We start from the raw sequence: 27221 nt of genomic DNA, 5'->3' as shown, positions 1-27221 counted from the left end.
GGAGGCAAGATTAAACGGGTTGAACAAAAGTTTAATGATAAATTTCAGAGATTCAGTTCGGTTTATATTGGGCCCTCGAGACCTAAGACTTGTAGGCTACAAAAGAGATCATTTAAAAGGCACGAGTTCTGGAAAGTTGAGGCCTTAAAAGACCTCTCGATGGAACTTCCATAATTTTAAGGTGAGGAAATTGGTGAGGATAAAATGATGACATTACTGTTGGACTTATTGAAAAAATAGGGAAAAGTTACTTTCCTTTAAATCAACTTTTATTCGTTTTAACTTAAGATTATTTTTAGATTTTTAGAGTTTCAATTTTACCACTATGTGAGTCCAACTTGTTCAAAATTTGAGACTAAATTTGATTTCTTCTATCGACCTTCCATTTTCCGTGTTTCTTCTCACCTAATTTTACTTATTTTGTGCACTGAATTGGTGGACTTTGCTATTATCTTAGATTCCTTTTTCCGTTTTTGGAGGTGCATTTTGCTTTTTAGTGCTGTTTATGCGTTTATTTCATAGGGAGCCACTAACTGATTTTAATTAATTGTCAATGCTGATGAGAAAGTTACAATTTATATTTGCTTGAGTATTATTGATTTTAATGTAATTTACAGTGCAATTTAATTACAAAAATCTTTAATACGAATACAGGTTTCGCCGTAAATTTTCAATTTGTAATTGTGCTGAAAGTCATTTTAAATAAAGTTGCATCTTCGTGATTGATAATTATTAACTGAAATGAAAATATCGGTTTTTTGAAAACTTAAGGACTAGAATATTGAAGTGAAACATTAAGACTTGATATAATTGGCCAGTGTTGGTGTTGCTAAAGCAAAAGTCAACGATATCGTAGCCAGGGAAGTAGCGCAAGTCGGTGTGATAACAAAGATGTCCAAGAAAGTGAAGCCAACATTTGCAAGTGATATTCGGGTTAGAAATATTTGTATCTAATTGCAATAAGAAAATAAGAAAATTTAGGTTAATAAAAGGCTATCGGGACTCTACTAAATATACAAGTTCATAAAGAATCTAAGAGCAGTATTCAACGTTCAGACTACATTGGGTTAGAATATTAGATGAACAAAAATTGAATTACCTCTTTGCTTATAATCAGTGAATCAGTTTTAAATGAAAAAGAATAAACTTGTTCGTAAATTCTAATTGCAAGATGATTAATAAAAATCATGTTATAAATTGCAAGCGAAAAGGTACAAAGCTCAGCGATACACATTAATAAAGCGTAGCCAGTTGGATTTGCAATTGTGTAAACGAAAGCGAAATGAGATTCAACGATACTGATAACGAAATAGAAGGCTATGACAGGCATTGATAGAGAATTGATCTTTTCTGTAGTTTCAATAGCAATGCAGTACAATTGACGGACTCGCCGAACATCATCCAATGTTAATGCGCTGTTTGAGTCGCTCAATATTTGTATCTGGGTCTCAACTTGCAAGAAACAGCTTTGAATATAAAGGCAAGTTTCAATGAAGAAACAGAGACAGGCTAAATAAGCTGCGAGACCAATCAACCTGATTCCAAGAAAAACCATTTGCTGATAATTGTCGGATAAACTAACATAAAATTCACCAATAGAGATGCAGCCAGAACCAAAGTAAATTGCAAAGACCAATAAAATAACAGCCGTGATGATAAATCGATGTTTTTTCAGATAGGAAACAACAGACGGGCACAATGTATTGATGCCAGCATTTCTTTCGAAGTTATTGAAGCATTCAATGTATTTGTTTCGATTCCAGTAGACAAGAAGTATGAAGGTTCCACAGGCCATTTGGGTAATCATATAGATTATATTATTTACTGCTCCCAAAGTATTCATTGAAATCCAAAGTTCCATTGCAAATAGCAATCCATCGATATAAAGAATGAGCCCAAGAAACAGGAAGATGGCTTTACGTCCAGAATAAAGTCCTTTAGCAAGTATTCCAGTTGGTTTGCATATTGCAAACAAATCAGTATTTGTTTCATTTGAATCTATTTTATTCATATTTCTGATTAAACTTTACGATTTGACTTTGCAAAAAATTTAATTAAACTTTTCTTTCAGAGGTAAACTAGCACAATAAGGGTTAATTTTTATAAAATCAAATGAATACAAATAAGTCAGTATTGATTCATCCTAGTTTCGCTCATTGATTATAAAAATTTGTTATTTATTGAATGACCAGTGATCACCATGGCAAGTTAGATATCTGTTTGAAATTGGATGAACAAAGCGCAGACTATGTTGTTTGAAATTAAAATTTCGATCAATCATTTTAGGAAATTCTACAAAACATTTCTGAGAAAATTACTTTGTGAACAATAAGTTATAGTGAAATGAATGGGCAAAAAGATCATCTAGTTTGAGTTACATCGTATTTTCAATGCAAAAGATCATCATTTCTGTTCGCATAAAGTCTTGCTGAGATTGTTTTCAATTTTTACATTCTTACTCGTAACGAAAACCATATTTTTCAATCTTTTCATTTTAATCTAGATTTTCTCCTCAGTAATTAATTTATCAATCATTGAAACATCACCAACGCGATCACCCATTTTGATCAATTTGAAATTCAAAAAAAACTGTAAAATTAAAAAGATTGTTCATGTTTTATTAATGCCCAAGCTAACCAGAATGAAACTTAGAATAATTTTTAGCGACAAAACTATTATATTGTCAGATTATTTACAGGTTGTTTTGTCAAAATCGCGATCAATTTGACTAATAATAGGCTTGCTAGATTCTTCTCTCATATAAAGTCCAAATAACAAAGCCACACTCAGAGTAGTGTCTGCTTTTAACTTGATCAGTTTCTTATCAATCTAATAGACTCAATCGACTAGAGCTACTAACTAACATAGCCAACTTAAAATGTCCCTAGTTCATCCTGAAATACAATCTGATGATTCTCACCAACCGAGTGGACTGTTTGCGAAGGCACTCAAAACGAAAAATAAAACGATAGTATTGCTTCTTCTGCTATCACGTCGTGGGCAGTTTTGAAACAATATAGAGTTTTGAGAATAAAAAAGGGTTTGCCTAGGCATGGCGCATACTGTATGTCAATTCTTATTTAGCAATTTCATCCATTTGATTTTCATGCGAAAATCGTTCTTTGAATTCGTCAACTATTATTTCGACAGAGAGATTGGTATTTACATGTATAATGATTCCATCCGTAAATTTATTGCCAAGAATAGCTTACTTATTTCAATCGGTTATCCATTCATATTAACTCTTCATATCGCTTATGACATTAGTGGCATTATTCGAGTCTATCAGCAATCACAGTCATATTATACATTGTATTATGGACTTGCCGTGAAATTGCTCTGGAATCTTTTAGACCTGTAATCTACCTGAATCACTATGTAATCATTCAATTCATCATTGAATGCTGTCTGCATACTCAAATCTGCTTCAAAATGGTAGAAGATCAAATTGAATCGATGAAAATGCCCGATTCCTCATTGAACTTTGAAGAGATGCAAAAGATTCGCAAATTATATGATGTTGCTATTGAAAAAACTCGACTCTTTATTATTCTGGGTTTTACCTCTTTACTATTTTACTTGCATTGGATCATTTCAGTTGAATTTGATATTAATCATTTATGAATATAAACCCATTAATCTCATGTTGATGACTCGAGAAGTATTTACATTGATCCTTCTTACCTTTCACATCGCTAACATAAACCGACTTGCAAATGAAGCCTTTAACCAGGTTTATTCACTCTCGTACAAAGTAGAGTCTATTGAGAGGCAGAATGAGGTGAGATTCCAACACATTTGTAAAACGATTTTTCATTTCATTTGCATTTTTTATCTCAATTTCAGTTGCGATTCTTCTTCACTCGAATCAGGCTGGGCGATGTTGGCTTAACCATTTTAAAGATCGTCCTCATAACACCTGCTTTTGTCACTTCATTTGCACTTTATTACTGACCATTGCTTTGGCAATTCCTGCCATTTTCAGTAAATCGTATACAAAGTATAACTTCTTTGAGAAGTTATCCAAAGATTCATATGAGAACATACTCCTACATGTAATGTCACTAAAAACACTATAACTTGTAGGCTTAGCTTACGTTTATGCTTGAAACTCGTAGCAAACTTCAATGTATAATTTCAAAATCAGTAAAAATTAAAAAATAAAAACTCCAAATAAATAAAATCCAATTATTCATAATTTTAGGTCATCCTTATTTTTAAATAATTGATTTATATGACATTAGAAGTGTGGAGAAACCTGAATTTTTTATAAAAATCAAAATTTTGTAGTAGTTATTAATTTGTAATTGTGCTTAAAATCCTCATGTCCTTAGGATTTGACATAACTGGAAAGTGTTGTTGACGCTAAAGCAATAGTCAGTGAAATTGTGGCCAGTCAAGTAGAGCAAATCAGGGATATTGCAAAGATGACCGAGAAAGTTAAACCAACATTTGCAAGTGCTATTCGGGTTAGAAACATTTGTATCTAATTGCAATAAGAAAATAAGAAAATAAGAAAATTTAGGTTGATTAAAGACTTAAATAAGAAAAATGGATTCTGATAATTACATAAGCTCGTAAATAATCTTTGGTAGCTTAAAATAAGCTTGAAAATGAATTACCTCTTTGCTTACAACAAGTGAATCAGTTTTAAATGAAAAAGAATAAACTTGTGAGTAAATTCTGGTTGCAAGATGATTAATATAAATCATGTGATAAATGGCCAGAGGAAAGGTAAAAAGCTAAGTGATACATATTGTTATGTTGTAGCCAGTTGGATTTGCAATTGAGTAAATGAAAGCGAAATGAGATTCCACAATACTGATCACGAAATAGAAGGCTATGATAGAGAATTGATCTTTTACGTGGTTTAAATAGCAATGCAGTACAACCGACGGACTTGCCGAACACCATCCAATGTTAATGCGTTGTTTGATTCACTCAATATCTGTATCTGGGTCTCAACTTGCAAAAAACAGCTTTGAATATAAAGGCAAGTTTCAATGAAAAAACAGAGACAAGCGAAATAACATGCAAGAGTAATCACTCTGAATCCAGCAATGGAGATTAGCTGAAACACATCGGATGTATTTCCAAAAATTTTACGCATATAAAAGCAAGTTGTACCAAAATAAGTTGCAAAGATCAACGAAATGACAGTCATTATTATTAATCGATGTTTTTCAAATAGCAAGCAACAGTCGGACATAAACTAGTGATTTGAGCATTGCTTTCGAAGTGATTGAAGCATTCAATGTATTTGTTTCGGTTCCAGTAGACAAGGAGTATGAAGGTTCCACAGGCCATTTGGATAATCATATAAATGGCGATATTTACTGCTCCCTCAGTATTCTTTGGATCCCAAAGTTCCATCGCCCAAATCAATCCATCAATAGAAAGGATGAAACCAAGAAACAGAAAGATCGCTTTACGTCCAGAATAAAGTCCCTTAGCAAGTATTTCAGTTGGTTTGCATTTTGCAAACAGATCAGTATTTGTTTGATTTAATTTCATCTTATAAAGTTTATTCATGTTTGTAAAACTCTTGAAATTTAGTTAAATAAACTTTTCTTTCAGAAATAAACTAGCAAAATAAAAGCTGATTTCATATAAAAATATGAGGAAAAATGAGTTAGTAATGATCCGCTCCGGGTTGGCTCAACGACTATAAATGCTTTTTATGATTGAATGGCGCTTTACAAATAAAATATTGTTTGAGATTAGCATTTCGATCAATTTAGTAAACTTTTCATTTCGTTACAAGGTGAAATGGCATTTTGAACAATAAGTTAATCTAAGTTGAGTCAATTGTATTTTTGATACTAAAGATCGTCATTTCTCCTTGCAAAAAGTCTTGCTGAGATTGTTTTCAAATTACATTCCCAATGTTTTCAGTTCAATTTAATAGATCTCCCAGTAATTAAGTTATCAATCATTAAAAATGTAAAATAATATAAATCATTTTAAAATTCAAAGAAAATGTAAAATTCTAAAGGTTGTCCATGTTTTATTATTGCACAAACTAACCAGCATGAAACTAGAACAGAATAAAATTCTAGGGACAAACTATTATTATATTATCAGGTTGTTTTGTCAAAAATGTGATCAATTTAATTCATTAATTGAATGCGACTAATAAAAAACTGTCTAGATTCTTCTCTCATATAAAGTCCAAATAACAAAGCCACACTCAGAGTAGTGTCAGCTTTTAACTTGACCAGATCAGCTTCTTAGCAATCTAATCGACTCAATCCAATAGAGCTAATAACTAACATAGTCAACTTAAAATGTCCCAAGTTCATCCCGAAATACAATCTGATGAATATCACCAACCGAGCGGACTATTTGCGAAGGCACTCAAAACGAAAAATAAAACAATATTATTGCCTCTTCTATTATCCTTTATCGTGGGCAGTTTTGAAAGAATTCAGAGTTTCGAGAATGAAAAAGGGCTTGTCTCGGCATGGCGCTTATTGTATGTCAATTCTTACTTGGCACTTTCTATCTATTTGATTTTCAAGCGAAAATCATACAACGAATTCATCAACTATTACGACAGAGAGATTGGTATTTACATGTCAAATGATTCCATCCGTAAATTTATTGGCAAAAATCGGTTACTTTTTTCAATCGGTTATCCATTCGTATTCACTCTTCATATCGCTTATAGCTTTAATGACATTATTCAAGTCTATCAGCAATCACAATCATATTATGGGCTTGCGATGAGATTAATCTGGAATCTTTTTCGATCAATAATCTACTTGAATCGCTACGTAATCATACAGTTCATCATTGAATGCTGTCTGCATACTCAAGTCTGCTTCAAAATGGTAGAAGATCAAATTGAATCTTTAAAAATGTCCGATTCCTCATTGGACTTTGAAGAGATGCAAAGGATTCGCCAATTATATGATGTTGCTATTGGAAAGACGAGAAAACTCGACTCATTGTTATTCTGGGTTTTACCTGTTTATTACTTCATTTGCATCGGATCATTTCAGTTGAATTTGATATTCATCTTTTATGAATACCAACCCTCGCATCTCATGTTGATGGTTAGAGAAATGGTTACATTGGTTCTTGTTACCTTTCACATCGCTAACATAAACCGACTTGCAAATGAAGCCTTTAACCAGGTTTATTCACTCTCATACAAAGTAGAGTCTATTGAGATGCAAAATGAGGTGAGTTTCAAACACATTTATAAAATGCTTTTCATTTCATTTTCATGCGTTCCTTTTCATTTCAGATTCGATTCTTCTTCACTCGAATTCGAAGGGGCGATGTTGGTTTAACCATTTTGAAGATCGTTCTCATAACACCTGCTTTTGTCACTTCATTTGGCACTTTATTACTGACCATTGCTCTGTCGATTCCAACCATTTTCAAGAAAAATTAAACGAAAGTATAACTATTATATTATACTTTAGCAGCTATCCCAAATATTCATATGAGAACATACTCCTACATGTAATGTCACTTCAACTTAGGCTTAGCTTATGGTTAGGCTTGAGACTCGTAGCAAACTTTAATGTATTATTTTAAAATCAGTCCAAATCAATTAAAGAATAAAAACTTTCAATAAATAAAATCCAACTAATTATTGGTCAATTTATTTATATGACATGTTATTCTGAATTTTAGCTTAGTGCGCTTAGCTATAGTCGTATATTTTTTTCTACGAGTGTAGAAGGGCATTTTGCTTTTCAGATCTATTTATGCTTGCATTTCACAAGAAACATTGTGTCACACCGAGTATGAAAATTGAATGCATTTTCAAAGCGAGCAATAGATTGGCAATTTACAGTTTCCTTTATTATTACAATATTGTATTTGTTAAAATATAATTAACAGTGTGGAGAAACCTGAATTTTCATAAAAATAAAATTGTTCGAGAAATATTTAATTTATAATTTTGCTTAAAATCCTTATGTCCTTAGGATTTGATATAACTGGCCAGTGTTGGTGCTGCTAAAGCAATAGTCAGTGAAATTGTGGCCAGTGAAGTAGAGCAAGTCGGTGTAATAACAAAGATGTCCAAGAAAGTCAAGCCAACATTTGCAAGTGATATTCGGGTGAGAAACATTTGTATCTAATTTCAATAAGAAAATAAGAAAATTTGAGTTAATAAAAGACTTAAATAGTAAGAAAAGGGATTCTGCTAATTAATAAATAATCTTTGGTAACTTAAAAAAACTTGAAAATTGAATTACCTCTTTGCTTACAATCAATGAATCAGTTTTAAAGGAGAAAGAATAAACTTGTTCGTAAATTCTGGTTGCAAGATGATTGATGTAAATCATGTGATAAATGGCAAGAGCGAAGGTAGAAAGCTCTGCAATCAACATTACCATAGCGTAGCCTTTTGGACTTGCAATTGTGTAATAAATAGAAGGCTATGACAGGCATCGATAGAGAATTGATTGAATTGCCGTATTGAATGACCACTGACAAATTAAATTAGAAATGGCAAGACTAACTATTTCAACTTTTTATTTAGATCAATCAATTCAGGAAACATTTAGTTTCGTTGCAAAATGACATTTTGAATAATAAGTTTTGGTTAGAAGTAAAAAATGAACATAAAGGATCATCTATTTTGAGTTACATCGTATTTGCAATACAAAAGATCGTCATTTCTGCTGGCACAAAGTCTTGCTGAGATTGTTTTCAAATCGCATTTTCTTATTCGTTTTCATTTCGATCTAGATTAATCTCCCAGTAATTAAGTTATCAATCACTAAAAATTTTGTATAATATAAATCATTTTACAATCTTAAGAAAACCGTAAAATTAAAAACATTTCCAAGTTTTATTATCGCAAAACAAACCAGCATGAAACTTAAACTGAATAAAATTTTAGCAAAACTGAAATTTTATCGACAAAACTATTAAATTGTCAAGTAATTCTAGAAAAAATATGATTAATTGAATTCATCAATTGATGCTGCATTCAATAATAGATTGTCAAAATTTGTTTCTTGCCAAATATAAAGTTTAAATAATAAAGTAACACTTTCAGAGTAAAGTAAGCTTTTAACTTGACCAGATCACCTTCTTATCAGCCTAGTAGCCTGAATCAAACTGAAGCTAATAACATCCAACGAATTCATCAACTATTTCGACAGAGAAATTGGTGCTTACATGTCGAACGATTCTATTCGTAAATATATTGCCAAGAATCGCTTACTCATCTCAATCGGTTATACATTGATACTAACTGTTTATCTCTCTTATAGCGTTCATGACATTATTCAAGTCTATCAGGAATCACAATCATATTATCAACTTGCGATGAGATTACTCTAGAATCTTTTTCGACCTGTAATCTACCTGAATCGCTACATAATCATACAATTCATCATTGAATGCTGTCTGCATACTCAAATCTGCTTCAAAATGGTAGAAGATCAAATTGAATCGATGAAAATGTCCGAAACTCGACTCATTATTATTCTGGGTTTTACCTCTTTACTACTTCACTTGCATCGGATCTTTTCAGCTGAATTTGGTATTTATCATCTATGAATTTAACCACCTTTATGTTCATGTCTCATGTTTATGGTTCGAGAAGTGGTTACATTGATTCTTCTTACCTTTCACATCGCTAACATAAACCGACTTGCAAATGCAGCCTTTAACCAGGTTTGTTCACTCTCATATAAAGTAGAGTCTATTGAGTTGCAAAATGAGTTGAGATTCAAATTGATTTGTAAAATCGTTTTTCATTGAATTTATTATTTATTTTAATATCAGCTACGATTCTTCTTCACTCGAATCCGAAGGGGCGATGTTGGTTTAACCATTTTGAAGATCGTTCTCATAACACCTGCTTTTGTCACTTCATTTGGCACTTTATTACTCACCATCGCTCTGGCGATTCCAACCATTTTCAAGAAATCATAAACAAAGTATTATAATATAAAGTAATATAACTAGTTTGAGAAGTTATCCAAAGATTCTGATTCAGTGAAAGCATATACAATTTAATGTCACTACAACTTAGGATGATTAGGCTTAGCACTTGTAGAAAACTTGAATGTACATTTATTAGTTTAATAAGTTGATCAGTACAAATCAAATAAAGAATGTTGTTACGATCCAACTAATTATTGGTCATTTAAATTATTGAAAAATCGGTTTAATCAACATTTTACTTTAAATATTAGCTTGGTGATCTTTGCTATAGTCGAATATTCTTTTTCCCGTGTATGGAAGTGCTTTTATGCTTTTATTTCACGAGGAACATCGTGTCATTACCCAGTATGAAAATTGAATGCATTTTCAAAGCCATACAATGAACAGTGTGGAGAAACCTGTATTTTCATAAAAATCAAAATGTTCGAGTTTAATTTACAGTTAAATTGTCGTGATCGATAATAAAATGCATTTTCTTAATACTTTTGCACAGATAAAGTACTGGAACAATGAAGTGAAACATTAGGGTTCAATATAACTGGCCAGTGTTGGTATTGCTAGAGCAATAGTTAGGGAAATTGTAGCCAGTGAAGTAGAGCAAGTCGGTGTAATAACAAAGATGTCCAAGAAAGTCAAGCCAACATTTGCAAGTGATATTCGGGTGAGAAACATTTGTATCTAATTTCAATAAGAAAATAAGAAAATTTGAGTTAATAAAAGACTTCAATAGTAAGAAAAAGGGATTCTGCTAATTATTAATACATTGAGTCATGAAGAATCTTAAGAAACTTGAAATAAACTGAATAACCTCCTTGCTTACAACAAGTGAATCAGTTTTAAATGAAAATGAATAAACTTGCTCGTATATTCTGGCTGCAAGATGATTAATATAAATCATGTGATAAATGGCCAAAGAAAAGGTACAAAGCTCAGTGATACGTCTATTGTTATGTTGTAGCCAGTTGGATTTGCGATTGGCTGAATGAAAGCCAAATGATATTCAACGATTCTTATAACGAAATAAAAGGCTATAAAACGCATCGGAAGAGAATTGATCTGTTCTGTGGTTTCAATAGCAATGCAGTACCACCGACGGAATTGCCGAATCTCGTCCAATGTTAATGCGCTCTTTGAGTCGCTCAATATTTGTATTTGGGTCTCAACTTGCAAGAAACAGCTCTGAATATAAAGGCAAGTTTCAATGAAAAAACAGAAGCAAGCGAAATAACATGCAAGAGTAATAATTCTAAACCCAAAAATGGAAATTCACTTATGCACATCCGATTCATTTCCTAAAATTGCATGTAAATGCATGCAACTCGTATCGAAATAATCTGCAAAGGCCAATGAAATGATTGTCGTGGTGATGAATCGATTTTTCTTCAAATAGCAATCAACAGTATGGCATAATGTATTGATTTGAGCAATGCTTTCGCAGTGAATGAAGCATTCAATGTATTGGTTTCGTTTCCAGTAAACAAGGAGTATGAAGGTTCCACAGGCCATTTGGATGATCATATAAATGACAATATTTAATGCTCCTGCAGTATTATTTGGAGTCCAAAGTTCCATCGATATAAAGAATGAGCCAAAGAAAATAAATATCGCTTTTACGTCCAGAATAAAGTCCTTTAGCAAGTATTCCAGTTGGTTTGCATATTGCAAACAGATTTGTGTTTCTTTCATTCAAATTTATTTTATTCATGTTTCTGATTCAACTTTGAAAACAACTTCGAAATTTAGTGAATTAAACTTTTCTTTCAGAGATTAAACAACAAAATAAATGGTGATTTTATATATACCAATAATTCAGCATTGGTTCACTTTAGGTTGTCTCATTGATTATAAATTTGTTATGTTTTGAATGACCATCGACAAATAAGATGTTTGTTTGAAATTAGTATTTCGATCAATCAATTTAGGAAACATTTTATTTCGTTGCAAGGTGAAATGACATTTTGAACAATAAGCTTCGACTAAAAGACTTTGAATTACATCGTATTTTTGATACTAAAGATCGTAATTTTTCCTTGCAAAAAGTCTAGCTGACATAACAGAATAAAATATCAGACATAAGATTAATGATTATTCGACAAATGTCTAAATCAATTTACTTCATTAATTGAATGCGACTAATAAAAAACTGTCTAGATTCTTCTCTCATATAAAGTCCAAATAACAAAGCCACACTCAGAGTAGTGTCAGCTTTTAACTTGATCAGTTTCTTATCAATCTAATAGACTAAATCGACTAAAGTTAAAACCTAACATTAAACTATCGTGAAATGTCTCAAGTCGATCCTGAAATAAAATCTGATGAATATCACCAACCAAGTGGACTATTTGCGAAGGGACTGAGAACCAAAAACAAAACCATATTATTGATTCTTCTGTTATCCTTTGTTATCAACAGTTTTGAAGGAATTCAGAATTTCGAGATTAAAAAAAAATATATCTCGGCTTGGCGTTTATTGTATGTCAATTCTTACTTGGCAATTTGCGTCTATTTGATTTTCAAGCGAAAATCGTTCTTTGAATTCGTGGACTATTTCGACAGAGAGATTGGTATATGCATGTCGAATGATTCCATTCGTAAATATATTGGCAAAAATCGCTTGTTCATTTCAATCGGCTATCCATTCATATTCATTCTTTATATCATCTATGGCATTCATGACATTATTCAAGTCTATCAGCAAACACAATCATATTATGGACTTACGATGGAATCACTCTGGAATCTTTTTCGACCTGTAATCTACCTGAATCGCTATGTAATCATACAATTCATCGTTGAATGCTGTCTCCATACTCAAATCTGTTTCAAAATGGTAGAAGATCAAATTGAATCTTTAAAAATGTCCGATTCCTCATTAAACTTTGGAGAGATGCAAAGGATTCGCAAATTATATGATGTTGCCATTGAAAAGACGAGAAAACTGGACTCATTATTATTCTGGGTTTTACCTGTTTACTACTTCACTTGCATCGGATCTTTTCAGATGAATTTGGTATTTATCATCTATGAATATAATCCAGTTAATCTCATGTTGATGGTTCGAGAAGTGGTTACATTGGTTCTTGTTACCTTTCACATCGCTAACATTAACCAACTTGCAAATGAAGCCTTTAACCAGGTTTATTCACTCTCATACAAAGTAGAGTCTATTGAGATGCAAAATGAGGTGAGATTCAAACGCATTTATAAAACGCTTTTTCATTTCATTTTCATGCGTTTCTTTTAATTTTAGATGCGATTCTTCTTCACTAGAATCAACAGGGGCGATGTTGGTTTAACCATTTTAAAGATCGTTTTCATAACACCAGCTTTTGTCACTTCATTCGGTACTTTATCATTGACTATTGCTCTGGCAATTCCAACCATTTTCAAGAAAAATTGAATGAAAAGCTTTAAATCTTCATTATAAAACAATCTTAATGGCTTAATGAAATTATATGCTTATCCTCAGCATTGTTTTTATTTTTGAAGCACAAAACGTAACACGATGCACTACAAATTATTAACTAATACTCCGTAAAGTGAAGTAAAGTTTTACGAACTAATAGAGAACCAAATAAGGAATAAAAACTTTCTATCCAATTAATTATTGGTCATGTAAATTATTAAAAATTGATTTAATCGACATTTTACTCTTTACTCTTGTCGTATATTCCTTTCTCCGTGTGTGCATTTTGATCTTCAGAGCTACTTACCTTTCACATGGTATGCTTACATTTCACGAGAAAAAACGTATCATTACCGAGTATGAAAATTGAATGAATTTTAAAGCGGGCAAGAAACAGACAATTTATAGTTTCCTTGATTATTACAATATTGTATTGATTAAAATACAATTAGCAGTGTGGAGAAACCTGAATTTTTTATAAAAATCAAAATGTTCGAGTAATATTTAATTTATAATTTTGCTTAAAATCCTTATTTCCTTAAGATTTGATATAACTGGCCAGTGTTGGTGCTGCTAAAGCAATAGTCAGTGAAATTGTGGCCAGTGAAGTAGAGCAAGTCGGTGTGATAACAAAGATGTCCAAGAAAGTCAAGCCAACATTTGCAAGTGATATTCGGGTGAGAAACATTTGTATCTAATTTCAATAAGAAAATAAGAAAATTTGAGTTAATAAAAGACTTCAATAGTAAGAAAAAGGGATTCTGCTAATTATTAATACATTGACTCATGAAGAATCTTAAGAAACTTGAAATAAACTGAATAACCTCCTTGCTTACAACAAGTGAATCAGTTTTAAATGAAAATGAATAAACTTGCTCGTAACGATTCTTATAACGAAATAAAAGGCTATAAAACGCATCGGAAGAGAATTGATCTGTTCTGTAGTTTCAATAGCAATGCAGTACCACCGACGGAATTGCCGAATCTCGTCCAATGTTATAGCGCTTTCTGAGTTACTCAATATTTGTATCTGGGTCTCAACTTGCAAGAAACAGCTCTGGATGTAAAGGCAAGTTTCAATGAAGAAACAGAGACAAGCGAAATAACCAGTAAGAGCAATTATTCTGAATCCAAAAATGGAGATTTGCTTATACACATCTGATGCATTTCCTAAAATTGCCTGTGGATGCATGCAATTCGTAGCAAAATAAGCTGAAAAGGCCAATGAAATGACTGTCGTGGTGGTGAATCGGTTTTTCTTCAAATAGCAAGCAACAGACGGACATAATGTATTGATTTGAGCACTGCTTTCGAAGTGATTGAAGCATTCAATGTATTGGTTTCGTTTCCAGTAAACAAGGAGTATGAAGGTTCCACAGGCCATTTGAACAACCATATAAATGGCATTAGTCGGCGCTCCAATAGTATTCTTTGGATTCCAAAGTTCCATCGCCCAAATCAATCCATCGATATAAAGAATGAGCCCAAGCAACAGAAAGATGACTTTACGTCCAGAATAAAGTCCTTTAGCAAGTATTCCAGTTGGTTTGCATATTGCAAACAGATCAGTATTTGTTTCATTTGAATCCATTTTATCCATACTTTTAATTCAACTTTGAAAACAACTTCGAAATTTAGTGAATTAGCTAAACTTTTCGTTCAGAGATAAACTAGCAAAATGAAAGCTGATATAAACATTAGAGGACAAATAAGTCAGTATTGATTCCCTTTAGGTTGTCTCATTGGTTATAAATTTGTTATGTTTTGAATGACCATCGACAAAGAAGATGTTTGTTTGAAATTAGTATTTCGATCAATCAATTTAGGAAACATTTTATTTCGTTGCAAGGTGAAAAGATATTTCGAACAATAAGTTTTGACTAGAAGTAAAAAATGAGCATAAAAGATCATTTAAGTTGATTCAATTGTATTTTTGATACTAAAGATCGTCATTTCTCCTTGCAAAAAGTCTTGCTGAGATTGTTTTCAAAACTATGTTTCAATGTTTTCCATCTAATATAGATAGTTCTCCCAGTAATTAAGTTATCAATCAATGTTTTATTAATGCACAAACTAACCAGCATGAAAATTGAACAGAATAAAATTTCAGCGATAAAACTATTAAATTGTCAGGTTTTTTTCGACAAATGTGATTAATCTAATTCATTAGTTAAATGCAACTAAATATAGACTGTCAAGATTACTTGCTTCTCCCGAATAAAGTCCAAATAACAAAGCCAGAGTAGTGTCAGCTTTTAACTTGACCAGATCAGCTTTATTATCAACCTTATAGACTAAATCGACTAAAGTTAAAACCTAACATTAAACTATCTTGAAATGTCTCAAGTGCATCCAGAAATAGTACAATCTGATGATTATCACCAACCGAGTGGACTGTTTGCAAAGGCACTGAAAACCAAAAATAAAACAATATTAATGCTTATTCTGTTATCCTTTGTTATGGGCAGTTTTGAAAGAATTCAGGGTTTTGGGACTAGAAAAGACTTAGTCTCAACATGGCGCATATTGTATGTCAATTCTTACTTGGCAATTACCTTCTATTTGATTTTCAAGCGAAAATCATACAACGAATTCATCAACTATTTCGACAGAGAAATTGGTGTTTACATGTCAAACGATTCCATTCGTAAATATATTGCCAAGAATCGCTTACTCGTCTCAATCGGTTATCCATTGATATTCATTCTTTATATCATTTATGGTACGCTTGACAGTATTCAAGTCTATCAGCAATCAGAATTATATTATGGACTTGCGATTAGATTACTCTGGAATCTTTTTCGATCAATAATTTACCTGAATCGCTACGTAATCATTCAATTCATCATTGAATGCTGTCTGCATACTCAAATCTGCTTCAAAATGGTAGAAGATCAAATTGAATCGATAAAAATGTCCGATTCCTCATTGGACTTTGAAGAGATGCAAAGGATTCGCCAATTATATGATGTCGCTATTGGAAAGACGAGAAAACTCGACTCTTTATTATTCTGGGTTTTACCTGTTTATTATTTTATTTGCATCGGATCATTTCAGTTGAATTTGATATTTACCATTTATGAATATAAACCCGTTAATCTCATTTTGATGGTTCGAGAAGTATTTTCGTTGATTCTCGTTACCTTTCACATCGCTAACATAAACCAACTTGCAAATGAAGCCTTTAACCAGGTTTATTCACTCTCATACAAAGTAGAGTCTATTGAGATGCAAAATGAGGTGAGTTGAGACACATTTGTAAAACGTTTTTCATTTCATTTGCATTTTTTTTCTCTCAATTTCAGATGCGATTCTTCTTTACTCGAATCAGAAGAGGCGATGTTGGTTTAACCATTTTAAAGATCGTTCTCATAACACCTGCTTTTGTCGCTTCATTTGGCACTTTATTACTGACCATTGCTCTGTCGATTCCAACCATTTTCAAGAAAAATTGAACGTAAAGCTTGAAGTCTTCATTATAAAATAATTATAATGAAATTATATCGCTAATCGCAACATTGTTTTGATCTCCGAAGCACAAATTATTAACTAATACTTTCTGAAGCTATCCAAAGTTTCTGATCTAAATTATTGAGAACAAATTATGTCACTGCAACTTCAAATAATAATATAATATTCAAAAAACATTACAGAAAACTTTAATGTAGTCCGATCTGTGCAATTAAATTTGATTAATGAATAAATAAAAATTTTCTTTCCAACTTCACTCAACAATCATATAACTATGTAAACGCGTGTGGAGGTGCACTACTTGGGATTGAAGGAAATAACCTAAGACATATTGAGACCTAAGTCCTAGACGAGAGATAAGGATGGCAATTGAGATAACTACTCAGTTTAGGAATAAATATTTAATAAAATTGCAATGTCTATTAAGGTAAATAAATAAAACCAGAAATTATTATTAATAGTTTTCATTCATTATTGATTGAGAAATGAACAAATCATATAATATTTTTGTACATTGTGGACAAAAACAGTAGATGTAACAATTTTACAGATAAAAAGGTTTAAAAGAGTCGTTTTTAAAAGTATGAGTTTCATGTAATAATTACTCTAAGGTTAACAACATTATCAAAAAAACAATTAATCGAAATAAATAAATAAAGTTTAAAATGTTGATGAATCCAACTGTTGATTGTTTTACATCATTCCCAATTTGCTTCAAGAGTTTCGGCCATTTGATGGTTTGTTGGTAAAAACATTTTGATGTATTGATATTAAATCTGGCAATTCAGTGTCTTGCGTTGACCAGTTAAAATGAAACTGAGGATATTTAGACCAAAGAGTTTTTCGTCAATCGATTAATAAACCAAATTTTACCATTTCAAAAATATTGAAAAATCAAAATAGAGTAAAATCATTGGAAATGGACGAAGTTGAAGGAAAATAAAAGGTTGGATTGCGGAAAAAATGTCCAGAAATGAACTGGAAACAATCGAAATTCTGTTGATTGTGTTTGATTGTTTCATTGGAATCTTTCAGTTGTTTATCCAAAAATGGAATGTTATGGTGAATGATTATGCTGATGATTATAGCGATGGAAAGATGAGAAAGGAATGAACAATTATTTCATCGTTGATCGACTATCTTTAACCAATTGATAACTTTAGCTTCAACATTTTCTTTCCAGAAGATATTGGCTCGTATTTTTTCCAATGTTTGTTTCAATGATTGGAATCCTGATCCAAGAGGAACCGAAGAGTAAAATGATGAAACTTGATTGTAATCAAATAGTGTTGAAAAATGCCAACCCGTTTCACTAATAATAGCATCAAGGGAAAAGGATCCAGTTCCAAAAAGGTTTAACAAAGTATTCCAATTGGAACGGACAAAACGCCAAGCCAAATGACGACCAACTGGATTACGAGCAACATGAGTTATAACATAAGCTGTATCTTGAGGTTTAATCTTGTTCCTATCAAGTGAATAATTAAGGAATTGTGATAACAACCATGGATTATGAGTGTGGGCCAAAGCATCCAGAAGTAAACGTTTCTCTGAAGGAATCCTTTCTTTAACATATTTTTGCCAACAAAATTCCCATTCTTCAGTATCGCCCAACATTATTCCAGTTGTGTAAACGGTTTTACGGAAATTTGGTGGCGGTTGATACGCATCTTGAGACCATTTATCAAAGTGTTGTTTAGCGATTCGAATGGTTGTATCTTCACCGAAATAGGCAGCCGCATAGTAAATGGATGATCGCAATTTACGGTCGAGATGGCTTCCTTCATCGATCCAACCTCGTTTCCACATTTTAAGTGCAACTCGAATGAGTCTTAAAATAAATTTACGAAGCAAAGGATGACCTTCCATTATTGAGTCCAATATCTTTAAGTTTATTATCGTTGTGACCCAAGGAACATAATCACGTTCCTTTGATTTTTCAAGATATGATGTGATGTTGAGTGCAATTTGAGGTTGAAGTAGATCCATTCGCATGAACGAGAAAGCATCATCAATCAAGTTGGCTCTATCTGAAGGTGATAAAAGATGAGTATCAGGACCAGAGCGATCCAATAAGGAAATTAATCTTTTCCAATTGTATTCATCGTAATTAACTCGATAAAATCCTGTTTGGTTAACATTTATTTTAAACCAATCAACATGATGAGGAAAAGGAATCACTGAATTAGACGATGACATCCATATTAATGTGGCATCTCGTGGGTTATGACTGGTTATAAAAGTTATTGGGACAATCCATTGATATCCAAATGGAGATGTATTATTGCCATCCAATTCATCTTCACTTAAAGGACTAGAAAGGTAACGTTTTTGAGTCAACAAAACATGTTCACCATAAGATCTAACACTAATCACTGGATATCCTTTTTGACGAACCCAAGTCTCCATTATACTTGTAACATTTATCACTTCATTCGGCACAATCTGTGAAATATTCAATATTATTAGAAATAAGAATATAAATTATAATATAAAATAAAAAGAAATATAATTACATTTGAAAATGATCTCCAAAGATCACTTGTTTCAGCATTGGAAAATTTATATTTGGAAAGATAATTTTTTAACCCAAATCTCAAATTATCTGGTCCAAGAAAATTCTTCAACATCCTAATTAAAGCAGCACCTTTCTTGTATGATATTGTATCAAAAAGAGCTTCAATTTCTCGTGGATCTTTAACATCATTCATAATTGCATGAGATGATTCAAGTGAATCTAAGGCTAATGCTTCTTGAGTTGTTGTCAACACAAATTGATCCAACATACGCCAATCTGGATACAAATGATCAACTCCAAGATTCTCAACATAAGAAGCAAATCCTTCATTTAACCAAAGATCATTCCACCATTTCATAGTAACTAAATTACCAAACCATTGGTGAGCAATTTCATGACTAATTACAGTTAAAACCTCTTCTTTAGCTGAATCTGGAGATGTCTTTTCATTATACATAATGGCAGTTGATCTGAATGTCATTAAACCCCAGTTTTCCATTGCACCAGCACCAAAATCAGGGACAGACACCAAATCAAGTTTAGTTAATGGATAAGTTAAATTGAAAAAAGACTGAAAATAAGTCAATATGGAAACGGCTGATCTTAGAGCCAATTCCCCATGATTAACTTGGTCTCGAGGAGCCAAAACTCGAACATGAGTTCCCTCTTTGGTTCTTGCATCCAAAGGTTTAAAATCACAGACAACAAAAGCAACCAAATAAGTGCTCATTTTAACAGTTGAATCAAATACAGAGAGTCGAAGGCCTTCCTTTGAATAAATCAAAGTATCTTGTTTCTCTGAATTAAAGTAGACATCATGATGAGCTTCATGGACCATTTTCAATGAAAAAGTAGCTTTAAAAGCAGGTTCATCAAAACATGGGAATGCTGAACGAGCCATTGTAGGTTCAAAATGTGTTGTTCCAATGAATCTTTTACGTTCACTTGAACTGTCCATATAAGACGAAATGTAAAATCCTTCCAATCTTTCCTCCAATGATTTTGTGAAGTTTATTTTAACTACATATTCAGTGTTTGTCTCTAAATTGTTTACCAACTTGATATGAATCAATTCAAATTCATCATTTTCCAATACTTTATCAACTGTTATCCTTTCACTTTCATCGTTAAATTTGGTAATAGTGATTTGTGTTAAATTCAATTGTTTACCATGTACTAAAATAAAGTCAACTGCTTCTTCACTGATGATGCTTATTTCAACTGATCCTCGGTTAATAAATGTGGTTAAATTTGGATGCATGAAGATATCTGAATAAATATGAGGAAACATGAGAAAATATGAAATAAATTATTAATAATATTAATATAAATGATAAATGTGTTTATTAATACTAACCATAATGGATGGGTTTAATAAAATTAGGCAATCTTAAATCACTCCAAGGAAATTGTTCCCCATTAGTGGCTAAAAGATGTGATGAACTTGAATTAACTTGAGTTGTATTGGTTTCTTCAATTGCTCCAATGATATGGCATTGATTTGTTTTGAAGGGACAGGCAAAGGCGCAAATTAAGACAGTCGAGATGAGTAGGATAACAATTAATGCTACCATGATAAGTAATTGATAAAATGAAAAATGTACATGATGAGGATGCTGTTTACGGCAAACACGACGATTACGGCAAAATGGGCCACAATCACCTCTCAATGATTTATTGGTTACTCCATCCACTGATTCACGACAAGTTAAAAAGGTAACATCATCCATTTCAAGATCAGACATTTGAATAATGCTCATAATTGCTATTATATTTGGATCCTTCAATTAAACCAATTCGTATTATCTCGATAATTATTCATCTAATTTATTGATGATTGTAATAACAATAATGACGATTTTGTTGGTGATGGTGACTTGGAATGGCTTGTTAGTTGCTTTAAAATATATACTGTTATCATATGATAAAGTCCAATTAAAGGAATGACGATGTTGACAATAAGCAAGTGTAAAAAATAAATAACATGAATTAAGATGAGGAAATTGTATTATCACTTATCTTGTTCATTCAATTTATCAATTTAAATTAAACAGAGGAATCATCATAATGGTTATGACAGTTAATCAACTAATAATAGTAACAATAAACATAACCATAACCATAATGATAACCATAACAAGATACAAAATGAAACATGAAAAATGTCCAACCAAAAAATATGTAAACAATAGATGGCAAAATGTACAACTTACCGTTTAATTGATTGTATCCAAACATTTAATTATTGATTGTTAATGCCTTTTCATTTGTATTTTCACTGGTTCCAATACAAATGGTTTATTTCACAGTTATTTGAACACGAATATATTGATCACAGGTCCGGTTGAATTGATAATGAAATGAAAACAAATGGATACAAATGAAGGTAAAGAGTATGTTATAAGATGAACAGATGAAAATAGAATGTCGAGATGAAGATGGAGATGAGGAATAAAGAAATATCAAAAGGGATAAAAGATGATCACGATTTGGAGCCAATTATGTTTTAAGGAATCCAATCCATTGTGAATTCATGTTCAAAGGCGATCAAGTAAATCTGATGGTGAGTATAAATCATGATAAAGTCCTAATGAGACTTGAAATGGTCGCTTCTTTTTTTCCTCCACATCTCATTGTAACCCACAGACTCACTTCTATCAATCTCACTCTGTTTCTCATCCTTTCAACTTTTCCTCTTCATCTACATTATCTTCAAGTTTCCTCTTTTTTTCTTCTTCTTCTCCTACCAATAACATAAACATCATCTTGTTCATCCTTCCCTGTCTTCCTCTGTCTTCCATGGATTCCTTTCCCTTCCCCTTCAATATTTACTAGATGTTTAACTCACACAATGAGATTGACTTTGTATGCTTAGTATTGAACCATCAATGTAACCCAATCTTTACCGTCATCATCTTGTCTCTGCTTTTTTTCAGTCTTTTTTTTTCAGCCTTCCCCATGGAAGACCAAACATCAATTTGCTTCTTCAATATCATCATCTTCAAGGGAATTGAAGAGTCAATAAGATGATGAGAGAGGAAAACTCGAGATGAAATGAAGAGAGAAGCCAAAGACATGATTAATAGGGAAACCTTTTTTTCGGCCATTTAACTACACAAAATTTTGCTACTGGATTCTAATTTATTTTTTATTCAACTTCAAAGCCTTGATGGGTTCAGGTTTGTATTCACTACTGAATCTCTCAAGATGATAAATGAAAACCTTGATATTTGTTGAAATACAACTGGTAATGTAGACAGATTTTAAAGGATTAATCTATTCCTGCGACTGAAAATACCAGAAAATGGGTTGCTTAATAGCCTCTAAAAGCCCATAAATCCATATTAACGTTAACCATTGACTATAATCAAACCTAATTTCACCTGACTTCACTCATTAAATCATTTGAATGTTTTATTCACTTTAAAAGCTCAACTGATGTAAGCTGCTTTTAAAATAATTTTTCCATTGTTTTGCTTATTTCATTCTCGTGATAATTTTTTTTCAATCAACTTTTCATATTTCAATAACCATTTTTAAAATTCTAGTCAGTATTTAATATAAATTAGCTTAATTGCCGATGTTTTTATGCCATTTCATCATTTTACTGGTAAAACCCTGATTTTCAAAAAGCGCGGAGATCACTTTAAGCTTTTGCTGAAAGCATACTTTCTGGTTTAAATGCAATGACGGAATCCCGGTTGTTTGTTCACCTTTTTGTCAGCAGTTTGTTTTATTTCATTAACAATGATTTTAAATTTTTATAATCAATTATTTATTTTATTTGTGATTTTTAACTCAATCAGTGGCATTCATAGTTTGCTTCAGTGTAAAGATGATCTTGGCAATGACGTCGACTGGTCAGTTGTTTACAAAATACCCAAAGAATCTAAGAATTACCAATCAAATGGACTTCAAACTGTTTATGTCACAAGTAATGGAGAAACCTCTTGGACACCATCTAAATATTCAATTAACAATATTGAAAATATAATTGGCTCAACATTATTACCCTTGTATACCTCAAGTCCATCCGTAAATTACATTCTTTATTCTGACCAGCCTAACAAAGGGGAACATATAAGTGACAATGGACACTCAAAGGGTGTTTTGATTTTTGACTCATCATCTGGTTTCTGGCTAATCCATTCAGTTCCAGCTTTCCCAAATGATCCAAAGATTTCTCCAAAATATGATTATCCAGCATCTGGGGAAGTTAATGGTCAAATATTTTTATGCATTTCTTTCAAGACGCAAGCAGCCTTACCAAAGATTATACATCAATTACTTTATATCAGACCACATGTTTACAGTAATTCAATATCAGAAACAATGGTTCAACAAATTCCTGAATTGGCTGCTTTGATTAACAAAAAATGGACCAAACAATCTTACAGCCAATCAGACTTTGAAACACTTGGAGGACAAACATTTACAAGCTTTAGTAAAAGTCCAAGTGCTCATTTAGATATTTATTCACAAATAGCCGCTCCATCATTAAAAATTGACTTATTGGCTGAAACTTGGAGGAAAGGTGCTGGTGGCCCATTACCTTCTGAATGTAATCTAACTTATCAAGTTGTTAATATTGACCAAGTTTCTATCCTTTACCCTGACAAACCAGCTGTCTGGTCCTACACTGAAGATCATTCCAAATGGGCAATCAGCGTTGAATCAAATACTCCGATTGTCTGTGTTGGTGACACTAATCGAATGGCATCTCAAGCTAAGCGCGGTGGTGGCTTGGTTTGTATGAAGAATCAAAATGTTTGGAAAACTCTTCATTCATCTGTTCATCAAATCGAATCCTGTCCCAGAACTAGTTCCAAAAAAGACAAGTCTATTTTCACTCGAATCATTAATTTTTTTACAAGCATATTCACCACTAAATTTTCATTACCAGCAAGAACACTCACAAAGGATCGAACCAAAAAAGAGCTTAGATGACAATTATATGCATCAAAAATGTAAAAAAATACCAACGAAACTGAATATACAATTATAATCAGTGATTAAACATATTATTTATTTACTAAAGATGAAAATGAGCTGCTTCATTGGTACAAATTTAATATGAGGAATATTTTTGCATTGAGAATTGCGAATATACATATATGTGTATATAAACTAAGATTGAAAATGATTATGCATGTTGACCATGTTCACGATTGAGGTTTGATTTTAATTGCTACGTTAAATGACTTAGTTTGCTGAGAATTGCTCCAACCCGTCATATATGTTTTATTGAAGAAGCTAAGTTCTTAAATGCTTGTAAAATTTTTTGATGGTTAGTTTGATAAGTCGCTAGCAGTCCATTCCTGTTGTAAACATCGCCAGTATCATTGTGATCAATGGTGTTTCCTTTTAGATCAGTCATCAAACTATTTTGAACCGAATCAAGCACTGCATTAGGAGCACAAATGTCCCATTTTTTAATTGAGGTACTGTGAACATAGGCATCAGCATTACCTTTGATTAGCTGCAATGCCTTATACCCAGAGCCACCGGCAGTTATCATATCATCGGAAATTTAGCTGAGACTTGTAAGACCATCATTTGATGAGATCTTAAATCACCCAATAACTCATCTTTACCATTTTCATCCTTAGATTTTGCTCGACTATGTAACTCTCGATTTTTCATAACGCCAACCACCTCTTTACCTCCTCTTTCAGCTGCTCTTATCAGTGTTACAAGTAGATTTTTCAAATCAATCGTTTGGCCACTAAAAATAAAATCGAAAATGTGTGTCAATAAAAAATGGATACTTGGTTGTGCCACTCAAGTCATACTCAAGAGCTGTGGAAAGATTAGGTTCACGTTTTCTCGCTCTGATATTATGGAGATGAGTCGTTAGTCAATGATGCACTTCCTTTACTCTTTGACCTCATCTCAACAGGACTAGATTACCATTTGATTAACCATGACTACACATACATTGTCCAAATGTGTTTAATACAAGCAACACCGGGATCATAAGTCATTGCCATGGTTTGTACCCTATAACCCAACAATTGGAACCAGTCAAGAACACAAATATCTGGATATTCAAATTTGTAATTGTAACAATTGTAATTGGTAAACTTCAATGGTTCCTCAATGATTCGCAGAGCTTTCAATTTTTGAATGATATTGGCATCTCTCGTTGTCACATAGGTTGGACCATCAGTTCGACTTTCATAGCTTGATACAAGCAAGTACATTCTTCCTCCTCCAATAACACCAAGGTTTCCTCCAACACCACCAATCACCCCTTGGCGTTTAACTTGATTGGTGATTGGTGCTGTAACACTTGAGATTAACTGATGAGGATGTTGATGACGAACCACCGACGATCCAGGATGATGGTGATGGTAGGTATGGGAATGAGAATAGGAATGGGGATGTAAATTGGGTGGTTGATGGCGAAGTGTCGAAGAAGATGGATTTGAAGCTGAGGAGGAGGAGGAAGAGGAACCGGGAACTGGTTGACGGGGAATGGTGAAAATGGTTGTTTGAGACAATGGCGAGGAAATTTGATGATTCAGTTTGAATCTAGGATAGTTGGTACTGTTTCTATTATTTCAAAATAACAATTCAGGGAAGACCTTTTTTTATAAAAAATTATCCAATAAATCCTATCATTCTTTTTCCTCTGTTTAGCATTTTATCTGTCTACTTCTGTCTCTCCATTGGAGTTCAATTGAGCAGCTCTTACCTCTACATCCACTCCCTTTATAATGGATCAAGTACAACAATATTGATGATAAATATAACTATATTTACCTTTCTTCAAATATTATATTTCTCAGAATTACAATTCTCGACACTCAAGAGCAAGAATAAAAGAATTCTTTTTTTCTCAAGCTAAATATCTATCATTGTAAACATTTTTCTCGAAGGAGAATCTTGTTTTAATGAAATGCTTGATAAATTGCGCGCAAAAAAATCATTTAGACATTTATATCGATTGAAGTTTTTCATGACTTGATTATATGGCCATCATATTGCGGTTCTGCTTTTTATTTATTACAATATTAGACAAGGTAGTTGTAAATGATTAGATCACTAATGTAATTTGCTTATTAAACATAAAAAAACGTGGAATGGCGAAATTTCCTTTAATCATTTTTAGACTTTAACCAATCATCATCACCATCATCTGGGAAAAGCAGTGGCGGTGGTTGAAGTAAACTCGAACGACAAGAGGAAATGTAGTTTCGATACCGTTTAAGAGTATGGAAAAACAAATAAGCATTGCTAATAATTAAAGCAACTTTAAGCAACGGATTCTTGAGATAACCTTTATTCATCCAAAGCATGTAATCAGCAACAACTAACGCCATACCAATTACCAAACCAACAGCGGCTCCGATCCATGGTAAATGTTTATCAGATGATTCTTGTTTGTTGGCTTTCTCTTTGCATTGGCGAATTTTTTCACTTATAGATGAGTCTCGGGTTAAATGATAAGCTTTCCTAAAATTAGATAAGGCTTGTTTGTAATTTCCAGTCTCAAATTCAATTGTTGCTCTCTTAAGAAACCCGGTTGGATTATTTGGAGCCATCAAAATTAAGTCTTTGGCATCTTCGTACGCGAAATAATATTGTCCAATTTTATGAAATGAATTGCACCGTTTCTCTAACAAACGATACTCTCTTGGCTTTGATTTAATGGCATGTGTATAGTGTAAAACAGCCTCTCCGTGATTGTCTTTTTTGGCACATTCATCACCTAATTCTTCCAATTTTTTAATGTTATCCATTGATATGGTGCATGTGATCGCAACAATTGTCAAAACATCGATTAATGGAGCTAACAGACCGTCATATTATACCGCTCTTCGAAAAGAATATTATTAAATATCACTTTATAAATTAATATAATATTTAAAAGATAACTGAATCACAAGGCATAAACAGATG

General features: G+C 32.4%; 6 protein-coding genes across 6 annotated transcripts; 3 read left to right on the top strand and 3 right to left on the bottom strand.

Annotated features, from left to right (window-relative positions):
- Nucleotides 1-6195: 6195 nt before the first annotated feature.
- Nucleotides 6196-7519, top strand: LOC149093275 (uncharacterized). The gene is made up of 2 exons (XM_089268603.1): nucleotides 6196-7187; nucleotides 7253-7519. Exons 1-2 carry the CDS (start codon nucleotides 6288-6290, stop codon nucleotides 7400-7402), a joined length of 1050 nt encoding a protein of 349 aa, XP_089124729.1. The 5' UTR covers nucleotides 6196-6287; the 3' UTR covers nucleotides 7403-7519.
- Nucleotides 7520-16135: 8616 nt separating this feature from the next.
- Nucleotides 16136-16994, top strand: LOC149093274 (uncharacterized). The gene is made up of 2 exons (XM_089268821.1): nucleotides 16136-16567; nucleotides 16633-16994. The coding sequence occupies exons 1-2, from the start codon at nucleotides 16211-16213 to the stop codon at nucleotides 16780-16782; spliced, it is 507 nt and encodes a 168-aa protein (XP_089124947.1). The 5' UTR covers nucleotides 16136-16210; the 3' UTR covers nucleotides 16783-16994.
- A 232-nt stretch (nucleotides 16995-17226) lies between these two features.
- On the bottom strand, nucleotides 17227-22007 carry LOC107371557 (endoplasmic reticulum aminopeptidase 1-like). The gene is made up of 4 exons (XM_015939679.3): nucleotides 21530-22007; nucleotides 20674-21227; nucleotides 19315-20585; nucleotides 17227-19243 (listed from the first exon to the last, which is right to left on the bottom strand). The coding sequence occupies exons 2-4, from the start codon at nucleotides 21074-21076 to the stop codon at nucleotides 17921-17923; spliced, it is 2997 nt and encodes a 998-aa protein (XP_015795165.1). The 5' UTR covers nucleotides 21077-21227; nucleotides 21530-22007; the 3' UTR covers nucleotides 17227-17920.
- Nucleotides 22008-22182: 175 nt separating this feature from the next.
- LOC107371558 (deoxyribonuclease-2) lies at nucleotides 22183-24353 on the top strand. Its single transcript, XM_015939680.3, has one exon. The coding sequence runs from the start codon at nucleotides 23064-23066 to the stop codon at nucleotides 24261-24263; it is 1200 nt and encodes a 399-aa protein (XP_015795166.1). The 5' UTR covers nucleotides 22183-23063; the 3' UTR covers nucleotides 24264-24353.
- A 329-nt stretch (nucleotides 24354-24682) lies between these two features.
- On the bottom strand, nucleotides 24683-25879 carry LOC149093273 (Golgi-resident adenosine 3',5'-bisphosphate 3'-phosphatase-like). Its single transcript, XM_089269156.1, has 2 exons — nucleotides 25254-25879; nucleotides 24683-25041 (listed from the first exon to the last, which is right to left on the bottom strand). Exons 1-2 carry the CDS (start codon nucleotides 25517-25519, stop codon nucleotides 24831-24833), a joined length of 477 nt encoding a protein of 158 aa, XP_089125282.1. The 5' UTR covers nucleotides 25520-25879; the 3' UTR covers nucleotides 24683-24830.
- A 386-nt stretch (nucleotides 25880-26265) lies between these two features.
- On the bottom strand, nucleotides 26266-27214 carry LOC107370913 (uncharacterized). Its single transcript, XM_015938869.3, has one exon. The coding sequence runs from the start codon at nucleotides 27059-27061 to the stop codon at nucleotides 26417-26419; it is 645 nt and encodes a 214-aa protein (XP_015794355.1). The 5' UTR covers nucleotides 27062-27214; the 3' UTR covers nucleotides 26266-26416.
- Nucleotides 27215-27221: the final 7 nt, after the last annotated feature.

This window comes from Tetranychus urticae, chromosome 3 (genome assembly GCF_039701765.1).
Source record: "Tetranychus urticae isolate SD_2017Ah chromosome 3, NJAU_TeUrti_SD_1.0, whole genome shotgun sequence".
NCBI classification, from domain to species: Eukaryota; Metazoa; Arthropoda; class Arachnida; order Trombidiformes; family Tetranychidae; genus Tetranychus; species Tetranychus urticae.
Note: the sequence above shows the minus strand (reverse complement) of the source record. Positions and strands in the feature narration are given on the sequence as shown.

Bases quoted from the DNA above. Each gene is read 5' to 3' on its own strand.
- LOC107371557 (XM_015939679.3), bottom strand. From the start codon at position 21,076: ATGAGCATTATTCAAATGTCTGATCTTGAAATGGATGATGTTACCTTT. The intron at 20,586-20,673 runs GTTAGTATTAAT...ATATTTATTCAG, and splicing joins TATTAAACCCATCCATTATG to ATATCTTCATGCATCCAAAT. The intron at 19,244-19,314 runs GTAATTATATTT...AATATTTCACAG, and splicing joins TTTGGAGATCATTTTCAAAT to ATTGTGCCGAATGAAGTGAT.
- LOC149093275 (XM_089268603.1), top strand. From the start codon at position 6,288: ATGTCCCAAGTTCATCCCGAAATACAATCTGATGAATATCACCAACCG. The intron at 7,188-7,252 runs GTGAGTTTCAAA...TTTTCATTTCAG, and splicing joins CTATTGAGATGCAAAATGAG to ATTCGATTCTTCTTCACTCG.
- LOC149093274 (XM_089268821.1), top strand. From the start codon at position 16,211: ATGGTAGAAGATCAAATTGAATCGATAAAAATGTCCGATTCCTCATTG. The intron at 16,568-16,632 runs GTGAGTTGAGAC...TCTCAATTTCAG, and splicing joins CTATTGAGATGCAAAATGAG to ATGCGATTCTTCTTTACTCG.
- LOC107371558 (XM_015939680.3), top strand. From the start codon at position 23,064: ATGATTTTAAATTTTTATAATCAATTATTTATTTTATTTGTGATTTTT.
- LOC149093273 (XM_089269156.1), bottom strand. From the start codon at position 25,519: ATGTACTTGCTTGTATCAAGCTATGAAAGTCGAACTGATGGTCCAACC. The intron at 25,042-25,253 runs GTATGTGTAGTC...TTTTATTTTTAG, and splicing joins ATTAAACACATTTGGACAAT to TGGCCAAACGATTGATTTGA.
- LOC107370913 (XM_015938869.3), bottom strand. From the start codon at position 27,061: ATGGATAACATTAAAAAATTGGAAGAATTAGGTGATGAATGTGCCAAA.